Source organism: Oncorhynchus tshawytscha, linkage group LG01 (genome assembly GCF_018296145.1).
Source record: "Oncorhynchus tshawytscha isolate Ot180627B linkage group LG01, Otsh_v2.0, whole genome shotgun sequence".
Taxonomy (NCBI): domain Eukaryota; kingdom Metazoa; phylum Chordata; class Actinopteri; order Salmoniformes; family Salmonidae; genus Oncorhynchus; species Oncorhynchus tshawytscha.
The window spans coordinates 87,304,512-87,316,562 of NC_056429.1; the positions used below are offsets into that span (position 1 = coordinate 87,304,512).

General features: G+C 42.5%; 1 protein-coding gene across 1 annotated transcript in view; it reads left to right on the forward strand.

Moving 5' to 3' along the window:
• The window catches only part of LOC112246397 (protein sidekick-2-like), a 184,490-nt gene that overhangs the window by 27,502 nt on the left and 144,937 nt on the right, over positions 1–12,051 (forward strand). Inside the window, exons 2-3 of the mRNA XM_042327072.1 lie at positions 830–936; positions 8,425–8,572. Of these exons, the coding sequence (XP_042183006.1) occupies positions 830–936; positions 8,425–8,572 (255 nt within the window). The remainder of the gene's footprint in view (positions 1–829; positions 937–8,424; positions 8,573–12,051) is intronic.

The window sequence follows — 12,051 nt, forward strand, 5'->3', positions numbered from 1 at the left end:
ACAGTCAATTGGAGGTATTGTAGGTACTCCAGTCACGGGTGTGTGGGGGGGGGGGTTGTAGGTACTCCAGTCATGTGAGGGTATTGTAGATACTCCAGTGTTGTGCGAGTATTTTAGGTTCTCCATTCATGTGGGGGTATTGTAGGTACTTCAGTCATGTGTATGTTTTGTAGGTGACACTGTCATGTGGGTGTATTGTTTTTACCCCAATCATGTGGGGGTATTGTAGGCACTCCAATCATGTGGGGATATTGTAGGCACTCCAATCATGTGGGGGTATTGTAGGCACTCCAATCATGTGGGGATATTGTAGGCACTCCAATCATGTGGGGGTATTGTAGGCACTCCAATCATGTGGGAGTATTGTAGGTACTCCAGTCATGTGGGGGTATTGTAGGTACTCCAGGTAAGTGGGGGTATTGTAGGTACTCCAGGCATGTGGAAGTATTGTAGGTACTCCTGTAATGGGGGGGATATTGTCATTGATACATTCATGTTGGGGTATTGTACGTACTCCAGTAATGTGTGGGTATTGTAGGTACTCCTGTCATGGGGGGGTATTGTAGGTACTCCTGTCATGGGGGGTATTGTAGGTACTCCAGTCATGTGGGGTATTTAAGTTACTCCAGTCATGTGGGGGTATTGTGTGTTTAGACAAATAATGTCGCTTAAAGCTTCATTTTGATTGATGTATGTATTGTGCGTGTTTCAACAATCTAATGTGTGTGTATCGAATGTGATCCAGATATCTAACATGTGTGTGTATCGAATGTGATCCAGATATCTAACATGTGTGTGTGAATGTGTGTAATATGTGTGTGTTTTGCAGGTACTTGATTCCCTCCCTGGACCGTTCCCATGCTGGCTTCTACCAATGTATCATCAGGAACCGTGTTGGAGCCTTACTACAGAGGAGGACTGAAGTGCAGGTTGCATGTAAGTGACTGTGACTGTGTGTGGCAGTCAATTCAGGAAGTCAACTAAATTGACAATTTAATAATCATTTACTTTTCTATATTCTGAAAAGTAGAATATAATATTTGAAAGTTTGGCATGTTTTTGTGTGTGTGCGTGCAAGTGCGTGGGTCTGTGTGCATTCATGCAAGTGTGTGTGTGTGTGTGTGTGTGTGTGTGCATTCTCGTGAAACCAACTGGATTGCAGGTAGTGTGTGTGAGTATCCCCATGATGATACTCTGCCTGTCGAGTAAGCAGTGTTACAGAGTATCCAGAGAGGTTCCCTTTGCTAGGCACTGTTGAAGAGTGTGCCAGCTCCATCTGGGGAGAAAATATCTACCTGCATTTCATTTACTGAGCCTATGTCCCCCCGGACAGCTGTTCCACTCAACCCTCTCATTAGATGGATTATGTTGTGCTGTGGTTTTTATATGACTGCCACTTATTTTATTCCCTTAATTGACATCAACATCTGTTAATCTCCGGTTGAACCGCAGAGTTTTTAAATAAATGAAAACAATTGTTTATCTAGTACTTCAATTCCTAGTACTCTGTAGTATTCCCATCCCGAGTACTTCCTAGTACTCTCATCCCTAGTACTCCCTAGTACTCTCCTCCATAGTACTCCCTGGTACTATCCTCCCTAGACTCCCCCCCCTAGTACTCCCTAGTACTGGAGGAATTCAGTTGTACAACTGACTAGGTATCCCCCTTTCCCTTTTTTCCCTTACTCTCATCACTAGTACTCCCAAGAACTATCCTCCCTCGTACTCCCTCGTACTCTCTCCTCCATTGATATCCCCTCCCTAGTATGCCCTAGTTCTCTCCTCCATTGTACCCCAGTGCCTAGTATTCCCTCACTAGTTTTTCCATCCCTAGTACTCCATAGTACCCTCCTCCCTCGTACTCCGTAGTACTCCCCTCTCTTTTACTCCCTGGAACTCTCCTTCCTCGTACTCCCCTCCCTAGTACTCCCTGGTGCTCTCTTCACTTGTGCCCCATTCCCCAGTACTCACTCACTAGTACTCCCCTCCTTAGTACTCTGTTTTGTTTCCCTTCCCTTAGTACTATTCTCTCCAGTACTTCCCTCACTAGAACTCTCTATTACTCCCCTCCCTAGTACTTTCCTACCTAGTTATCCCTAGTACTCTCATCCCAAGTACTCCAGAGTACTCCCTTCCCTATTACTCCTTAGTACTCTCCTCCCTAGTACTCTCCTCCATAGTACTCCCACCCCTAATACTCCCCTCCCTAGTACTCCCTAGTACTCCCTTCCCTAGTACTCCCTAGTACTCTCTTTCCTATTTATCCCTTCCCTAGTATTCCCCTCCATAGTACTCTTCTCCCTTGTACCCTTCTCTAGTACTCCCTCACTAGTATCCCCGGTCCTAGTGCCCCCCTCCCTAGTACTCTAAATTGCTGTACCAGGCAGTGATGCAACCAGTCAGGATGCTCTCGATGTTGCACCTGTAGAACCTTTTGAGGAACTCAGGACCCATGCCAAATCGTTTTAGTTTCCTGAGGGGGAATAGGTTTTGTCGTGCCCTCTTCACGACTGTCTTGGTGTGTTTGGACCATTCTAGTTTGAGGTTGATGTGGACACCAAGAAACTTGAAGCTCTCAACCTGCTCCACTACAGCCCCGTTGATGATAATGGGGGTGTGCTCGGTCCTCCTTTTCCTGTAGTCCACAATCATCTCCTTAGTCTTGGTTACATTGAGGGATAGGTTGTTATCCTTTGCACCACACGGCCAGGTCTCTGACCTCCTCCATATAGGCTCATCATTGTCGGGGATCAGGCAAAATTGAAGGATTATGAAGACTAAATACACAATGTAAATGTTTGAGGACAGGGTTTTGTTCTCTCTGGATTCCATTAGAATGACGATCTATGTCGTCGGCAAAGGTAATGATGGTGTTGGAGTCGTTCCTGGCCATGCAGTCATGTGTGAACAGGGAGTAGAGGAGGGGACTGAGTATGCACTCCTGAGGGGTCCCAGGTGTTGGGGATGTGTTGTTACCTACCGTTACTACCTGGAGGCAGCCCGCAAGGAAGTCCAGGATTCAGTTGCAGAGGGAGGTGTTTAATTTACCGTTTACAGGGAATTTATTCCTTCACACAGTAATTTTGAGAAAAAGGGGCTGGACGAAACAAAGCAAAGAAAGTTAAAGTTAAAGCGCCCCCTCTCCTACCTTACCTGCCTACCCACTACTTACCTAACTAGCACCACCTGGTGAGCTAACCAAAATAAAAGCGGTGGTCATCCCAGGTCATACCTAGTGTGCATAGACAGTAAATACTATGGGTTATGTATGCCCACAGGCCTCTTGCCTAAGCACTCCATAGGTGCCTTCCCCTTCCCCCCTGGGAACAAATTAAAAAGTATAATACAAACGTAAGTAATCAATTTCAAGAATCAAAACACTGCGTTCTATTTGCACACACATACCTCAGATCAGCGGCTACAAAATACTTAACAAAAACCTGTCTCTGAGCAACAACCAACACAGGACACAACCAACACAACCATTTGCTCTCTCTCAGCAACAACCAACATACCTCATACCTACTAATAAGCTCTCCCTAACAAAGGAACACTGGATTTTCTAGCTGGAGAAGGAATCTGTAATGGGATACAGCTGTAACCTCTGACGAGAGGGCGGGGTCAGCTCCAAATAGCAAAGGGGCCGACCAATCAGCTGCTTGAGGGATTCCAGGAAGCCATTTCCTGAAACATATACAAACAAACCCACAGCACAGAAACTGGGGAACGTAACAGTCCCAGTCTCAAATCTCTGGAAAACTGAAACAGTTTTCCCTCAAGTATTTCCTCGTATTTAGCGCCATCCATCATATCTTCAATTCTGACCAGTTTCCCAGTCCCTGCCGATGAAAAATATCCCCACAACATGATTCTGCCACCACCTTGCTTCACTGTAGGGATGATGTTCAGGGGTGATGAGAGGTGTTGGGTTTGCGCCAGACATAGCGTTTTCCTTCCTTGATGGCCAAAAAGCTACATTTTTGTCTCATCTGACCAGAGTACCTTCCATATGTTTGGTGAGTCTCACACATGCCTTTTGGCGAACACCAAACACGTGTGCTTATTTTTTCTGGCCACTCTTCCGTAAAGGCAAGAGGTGGACTTTATTTAATTAATTATTTGACTTCAGAAGGTAATTTCTTGCACCAGATCTTATTTAGGGGCACCACTTTTTTGTTTTTGTATTTTTTAGAATTTTCACTTTAGAATTTCACTTCACCAATTTTGACTATATTATGTATGTCCATTACATGAAATGCAAATAAAAATCTATTTAAATTACATGTTGCAGTGCATCAAAATAGGAAAAACGCCAAGCGGGGTGAATACTTTTGCAAGGCAATGTACATTTTTAATGTCCCGTTGGTAGGATATTCGTGATCGTAATTAGCCCTTTTTGTACAATGATTGTATGTTTGCTAATAGGACTGATGGTAGAGGCATATTTCCACTCGTCATCGAATCCTTACAAGGCACCCCAACCTACGTCCCTCTGTCTCTCTCTCCTGCGAATACGGGGGATTTTAGCCTTGTCAGGTGTCTGAAGTAAATCCTTTGCGTCCGACTCGTTATAGAAAAAATCTTCGTCCAGTATGAGGTGAGTAATCGCTGACCTGATATCCAGAAGCTCTTTTTGGTCATAAGACACGGTGGCAGAAACATTTTGTACAAAATAAGTTACAAATAATGCGAAAAAACACACAAAATAGCACAATTGGTTAGAAGACTGTAAAACGGCAGCCATCTCCTCCGGCGCAATTACTCTAATGTTAAGTCACTTCAAGACAATTCTATTTGAAAGAAAAAGCTAGAGAGCTGGCCACCATCTACCACCACATTCAGGGTCTATTACATCTCTATAGTTCAATGTCTAAAGCATGTATCAATAATAGTATTATTTCTAAAATGTGTTTTAACTTATTCACATGGGGTTAGAAAGATTCTATTTTGAGGGTCTTAACCTCTACTTGGTAGGGAAACTGACAGAAACGTACATTTCTGAGTCCCCAGCTCTGTGTCTTTCATGACTTGTAGCTCAACTAGGCCTACAGCATCAGTGACAGCCACTGCTCAAGCATATAGTCTCATTTGACCAACCTTGTGGACTGTAAAGAGTAAGATAATCTACTATTCTTTACCAATCCTTTATTTAGTTTGAGGTGACAATGACTGCATTTATACAGGCAGACACATATTTTTTTTCACTAACTATTCTTTTGACCAATCAGATGAGCTCTTTTGCCAATAATTGGGGAAATATCATAATTGGGCTGCCTGTGTAAAACGCAGCTAATGTTAGTTGACGACATTGCTATGTTCAGCTTGGAGGTAGCAAAGCTACATTGTGAAGTTGTACAGTTTTTACTGCATCTTCTCCTAAGGATGGTAGAAAATGTATTTATTACCGATACAATGTTTGACTTTAAAATGCACCAAAGCAAATATGATTATGTTCAATAAAGAAAGTCTGAGAAAGACAAGAAGACTGCATTATAATGTGAAATATACAGTATGTAATATGAACATGACAGTCACAGTATATCAGTTATATTGTTGCCATAGCGCCATGAAGCAGCCTACAATAAGACCCCCCCATTTGCCTTCAGAACAGCCTCAATTTGCCGTGGAATGAACTTTATAAGGTGTCGAAAGTGTTCGACAGGGATGCTGGCCCATGTTGACTACAATGCTTCCGACAGTTGTGTCAAGTTGCCTGGATGTCCTTTGGTTGGTGGACCATTCTTGATACACACGGATAACTGTTGAGCGTGAAATACCCAGCAGAGTTGCAGTTCTTGACACAAACTGGTGAGCCTGACACCTACTACCATACCCCGTTCAAAGGCACTTAAATATGTTGTCTTACCCATTCACGGTCTGAATGGCACACATACACAATCCATGTCTCAATTGTCTCAAGACTTAAAAATAATTATTTAATTAACCTGTCTCCTCCCCTTCATCTATTTGATTTGAAGTGGATTTAACAAGTGACATCAATAAGGGATCATAGCTTTCACTTGGATTCACCTGGTTAGTCTATGTCATGGAAAGAGTAGGTGTTCATAATGTGTTGTACACTCAGTGTATCTATTTAATTTCTTTAGAGTTTTTTACTGAAAACAATTCAGTGATGGTTTTTTAGTTACAATACATTGTAGTCTTGACTCATGGAGTTGCTGGACTCAGTTTGTGTTGCTTCAAATGATGCAGCAACACAGCACTGTTTTTTCTTCCACGTGCCCTTGTTCCCTGGGTGTGAACCCACATACTGACTCTCTAGGTACATGAACAGCCACTTATAGTCAGCGGTCTATGGTCACTAAGGTCACTGCATCTCAGTGCTAGAAGCTTCACTACAGAACCTGGTTCGATTCCAGGCTGTATCACAACCGGCCGTGATTGTGAGTCCCATAGGCGCGCACGCAATTGGTCCACCATCGTCCGGGTTAGGGTTTGGCCGGGGTAGGACGTCATTGTAAATAAGAATTTGTCTTAACCGTTGTGTAGTCTTAAAATCAGGTATACTCCCCTTCTCCTAAAGGTAGAAAATGACCCGCCTTCACTAAACCCCTAAAATAAAGCAGCTTAATTGAATTTTAAACGTCAAATGTATTTTGCATGAAGAAACAACCTGTCATTCATCACAAACTTTGTGAATATCTGGGTTTTCCCTCTTCACACTGCAGAAAGACTGCATTTAATCAGTGGACACCACTCATTTTTATTACAACACACCTGTTATACTTGTTTTCTTTACTAAAGTAGAGATTTATTATTATTATTATTATTATTCTTATTGCTAAAGGTACTGCATAGGTGTAAACATACATTTCTTAGCAAGAGATAGCACTTGTATGGCCTAAGAAAGTTGCAGAAATGTGCAGAAAGTAGTTTTGAATGCATTTTAATGAAGGGAAACAATAACAGTCTTGAATTGTTTTGGCAACATAGTGACATATTCTTATATACTGTACAATGATGAATTCAACTACAAAATACTAGTCCTCTTCCATTTTTTGAAGCATTGCCCCCAGCCACAAGGTGTATAAATAACAACAATAAATAATAATAAGTAAATAAGATAATAGATACAAAACAAAAATATAAAGAACAAAGATCAATCATCTTTAATTATAACATGTAGGACAGTATGCAAGTGTGTGTGCATGGACTTGGCAGATGTATTTTTCACATGTGCAGCACATACTATTTGTTTTACAGTCCTTCTTTAGGGGGCATAATTGGCATATCCTCCTCTTGCTGCCCCAGCTGCATCCTCAGGTGAATCAGGACAAGATTCAGCTTTCACAAGCGCTGCAGAGGCTGCTGTGCGGGGGAGATGCTTTCTTCTTTGAATGTGTGGGGTTACAAGTGCCTTTCCCAGCAGCTCCAGGAACACCCTCCTCTTGTTCCGCTTATCAGGCATCCAGGTAGAGTTGATCTTGTTCCATATCATGAAGGCATTGTATGAGGACACATCAATGACGTTATGGAAGATGACCAGGGGCCAGCGGGCAGTCATCCTCCTGCAGCTGTAAGTTCCATTCTCCTTGTCCAGGTTGTCCACACCTCCTTTGTTGTGGTTGTAGTCCAGGAAGATGGCTGGCGTCCTGTCCTCACGATCACTGATCTCAGGTGTTTTGTGCAGTGACGACATTCCTGTTCCTCTTTGGGGGAGGTAAGAAACTAGAGTGGTGGTGGGGGTGAAGGCAAACTTTGATGAGAAGGTCTCTCTCCCCCTTGTTGCGATGAGCGCAGGGGTGAGCTATGGCTTGTTATTTCTAACTGTGCCAATCTTCCTCTTCAGGAGATGCTGGCTGAGTTCAATCAGTAGAACACATGATCTCAATTTATCATTATTGTGTGTGTATGTGTCTTTGTGGTTTTTGTGGTGTGTAAATTATTTTATAACTGCCGCGTTAAAAATGACCCTAAGACTATCTTTGTACCCTGGTGGTGTACAGCTTTCATTGAAATATCAACAAAGGTTATGTTTCACTTTTTCTAATGTTGGGGTCACTTCCGGAAAATTAATCACATTTCAAATTGAAAAAATCTGTCATTTAGGGGGTTTTCTCTGCTGTTAAACATAGTGGCGGGTCATGTTTTACCCATAAGACAACACAAGGGGTAACTGACTTGTCTAGTTAAATAAAGGAAAAAAATATATTTAAAAAATACATTTGTTAGTGGTGTTGTGACAGATTTATCTGAGTCAATCCATGTTCTCCCCGCGTTCCCTCAGTGAGTCACTACATCTACAGTCCCACTGCCTCAGTATGTGACAACCAATCACAGGCTGTGTAAAACCAACTCAGTCCACAAAACAAAGGAAACAAAGGATCAAGTTTGAGAGATAATATTCTCCCAACGACTAACTAAACATTTATTTTTCTTTCTTTCTCTTCTTTCTTCATTTAGTTATGGGCGGTTTTGAGGAGGGTGAGCGCGACCAGTCGGTCTCTCAGGGGGAGGGGGCAGTGGTTCCCGCTCCACGCATCAGGAGCTTTCCCCAGCCGCAGGTCACATGGTTCAGAGACGGACGCAAGATACCACCCAGCAGCCGCATGTAAGATGCATGATGATGATGATGTCTCTTATGCAGCTATCTCACTCTCTCTCCAACTCTCTCTCTTCATCTCTCTCCCACTCTCTCTATTCTTCCCTCTCTCTCTCTCTCTCTCTCTCTCTCTCTCTCTCTCTCTCTCTCTCTCTCTCTTCTTCTCTCTCCCACTATCTCTCTTCTTCTCTCTCCCACGCTCTCTCTTCTTCTCTCTCTTCTTCCCTCTCCCATCTTACCTCAAGATGCTGTCTATTTGATAAACAATAGCTATGTTGTCTATTATGTGTTAGTGTGAATGGGTTGTTCATTCTATTGTATTTCATATCAGCTGGCTCCATCTGCGTGTTTTATGTGTCTAAGGTGCCGTAAGGTTGTTAGTGCCTGTGTCTGAGAGTGACATGGAGGACAGAGAGATGAAGAGAAAGGGAAAGAGAGACAGAGCGTGATAGATAGCATGTTCTGTCTGTTTGTAACTATGTCTCCATCACTTGAAAGAGGTCTCGGCCTCAGTGAAATGTACTCCCAGGGCCTCTCCTCTACTCTCCATTTATTCTGCCCTCTAATGGAGGCGAGGCAGCGAGGGAGACTTGTTTACCAGTTTAGAGAGAGGCCTAGTACTGTCAGACTACATTGGGGCTAGATAGGGGCTTCTGAGAGGGGGGATAGGAGTGTGGGGCTCTGAGTGCCTGGTGGAGCCACTGAAAGCCTCAAATGGGATTCTTGTCTTGGCATTCTACCTCTTAAACTAAAAAAGGGGACAAATAGAGAGGTGCTTTTGGAAAGAGGTCTCTCTGGCTCTCTCACTGGCTCGGCAGCCCCGAGTGGGAGACTGGGAGCACTGCTTATTTACAGTGAAAGGATTGGCCCCAGACATACAGTACCGGTCAAAAGTTTGGACACACCTACTCATTCAAGGGTTTTCTTCATTTTTTATATTTTCTACATCAAAACGATCAACTAACAAATATAGAATAATGTAGTAAGCAAAAAAGTTTTAAATAAATCAAAATATATTTTATATTCTTCAAAGTAGGCACACTTTTCCTTGATCAACAGGTTTGCACACTCTTGGCATTCTCTCAACCAGCTTCATGAGGTAGTCACCTTGAATGCATTTCAATTAACAGGTGTGCCTTGTTAAAAGTACATTTCTAGAATGTATTTCCTTCTTAATTAATGCGTTTGACCCAATCACTTGTGTTGTGACAATGTAGGGGGGTATACAGAAGATCGTCCCATTTGGTAAAAGACCAAGTCCATATTATGGCAAGAACAACTCAAATAAGCAAAGAGAAATGACAGTCCATCAATACTTTAAGAAATGAAGGTCAGTCAATTTGGAGAATTTAAGAAATGTGAAGGTTTCTTCAAGTGCAGTCTCAAAAACCATCAACTGCTTTGATGAGACTGGCTCTCATGAGGACCGACACAGGAAAGCAAGACCCAGAGTTACCTCTGCTGCAGAGGATACGTTCATTAGAGTTAACTGCAACTCAGAAATTGCAGCCCAAATGAATGCTTTTCAGAGCACACTTCATGAATCAGGCCTTCTTGTTGAATTGCTGCAAAGAAACCACTGCTAAAGGATATCAATAATAAGAAGAGATTTGCTTGGACCAAGAAACACGAGCAATGGACATTAGACCGGTGGAAATCTTGGATTTTAGGTTCCGACCGCAGTGTCTTTTTGAGACTCAGAGTAGGTTAACAGATGATGTCCACATGTGTGGCTCTCTCTCTCAATGCCAAGGGGCTTCATTGGCACGGGAAAAATGTCTACATTGCCAAAGCAAGTGAAATAAACAATAAACAAATGTGAGAAGAAACATCATCAAAAAACGATTTGAAATTCGTAGTAAACACTACACTCAAAAAGGTTTCAAAAGATAAAGACATTTTAACTGTTATATTATCAGATATGGACAGTGTGTTAGCAATGTGCAAATAGTTGGAGTATGAATAGTGGGGGAAGAAAAATTAACAGATAAATATGGTTGGTATTTACAATGGTGTTTGTGCTATACTGAATGCCCTTTTCTCATGGCAACGGGCCACCAATCTTACTGCTGTGATTGCACACTGTGGTATTACTCCTAACAGATATGGGAGTTATCAATGTTTGGTTTGTTTTCAAATTATTTGTTGGTCTGTGTGATCTATGGGAAATATGTGTCTCTAATATGGTCATACTGAAAGGTGGTTAGCAAGTACAGCTCAGTTTCCACCTACAGTTGAAGTCGGAAGTTTACATACACTTAAGTTGGAGTCATTAGAACTTGTTTTTCAACCAAACCACACATTTTTTGTAAACAAACTATTGTTTTGGCAAGTAGGTTAGGACATATATTTTGTGCATGACACAAGTAATTTTTCCAACAATTGTTTACAGACCAAATATTTCACTGATAATTCACTGTTTCACAATTCCAGTGGGTCAGAAGTTTACATACACTGAGTTGACTGTGCTTTTAAACAGCTTGGAAAATTCCAGAAAATGATGTCATGGCTTTAGAAGCTTCTGATAGGCTAATTGACATAATTTGATTCAATTGGAGGTGTACCTGTGGATGGCCTACCTTCAAACTCGGTGCCTCTTTGCTTTACATCATGGGAAAATCAATAGAAATCAGCCAAGACCTCAGAAAGAATATGTAGCCCTCCACAAGTCTGGTTCATCCTTGGGAGCAATTTCCAAATGCCTGAAGGTACCACGTTCATCTGTACAAACAATAGTATGCAAGTATAAACACCATGGGACCACGCAGCTGTGATACCGCTCAGGAAGGAGAGACGCTCTGTCTCCTGCAGATGAACGTACTTTGGTGCAAAAAGTGCAAATCAATCCCGGAACAACAGCAAAGGACCTTGTGAAGATGCTGGAGGAAACAGGTACAAAGTATCTATATCCACAGGAAAACAAGTCCTATATCGACATAACCTGAAAGGCTGTTCAGCAGGGAAGAAGCCACTGCTCCAAAACCGCCATAAAATAAGCCAGACAACGGTTTGCAACTGCACATGGGGACAAAGATCGTACTTTTTGGAGAAATTTCCTCTAGTCTAATGAAACCAAAATAGAACTGTTTGGCCATAATGACCATCGTTATGTTTGGAGGAAAAAGGGGGAGGCTTGCATGCCATCCCAACTGTGAAGCACGGGATTGGCAGCATCATGTTGTGGGGGTGCTTTGCTGCAGGAGGGGCTGGTGCACTTCACAAAAAATAGATGGCATCATGAGGTAGGAAAATGATGTGGATATATTGAAGCAACATCTCAAGACATCAGTCAGGAATTTATAGCTTGGTCGCAAATGGGTCTTCCAAATGGACAATGACCCCAAGCACATGTCCAACGTTGTGGCAAAATGGCTTAAGGACAACAAAGTCAAGGTATTGGAGTGGCCATCACAAAGCCCTGACCTCAATCCTATAGGAAATGTGTGGGCAGAACTTAAAAAGCGTGTGCAAGCAAGAAGGCCTACAAA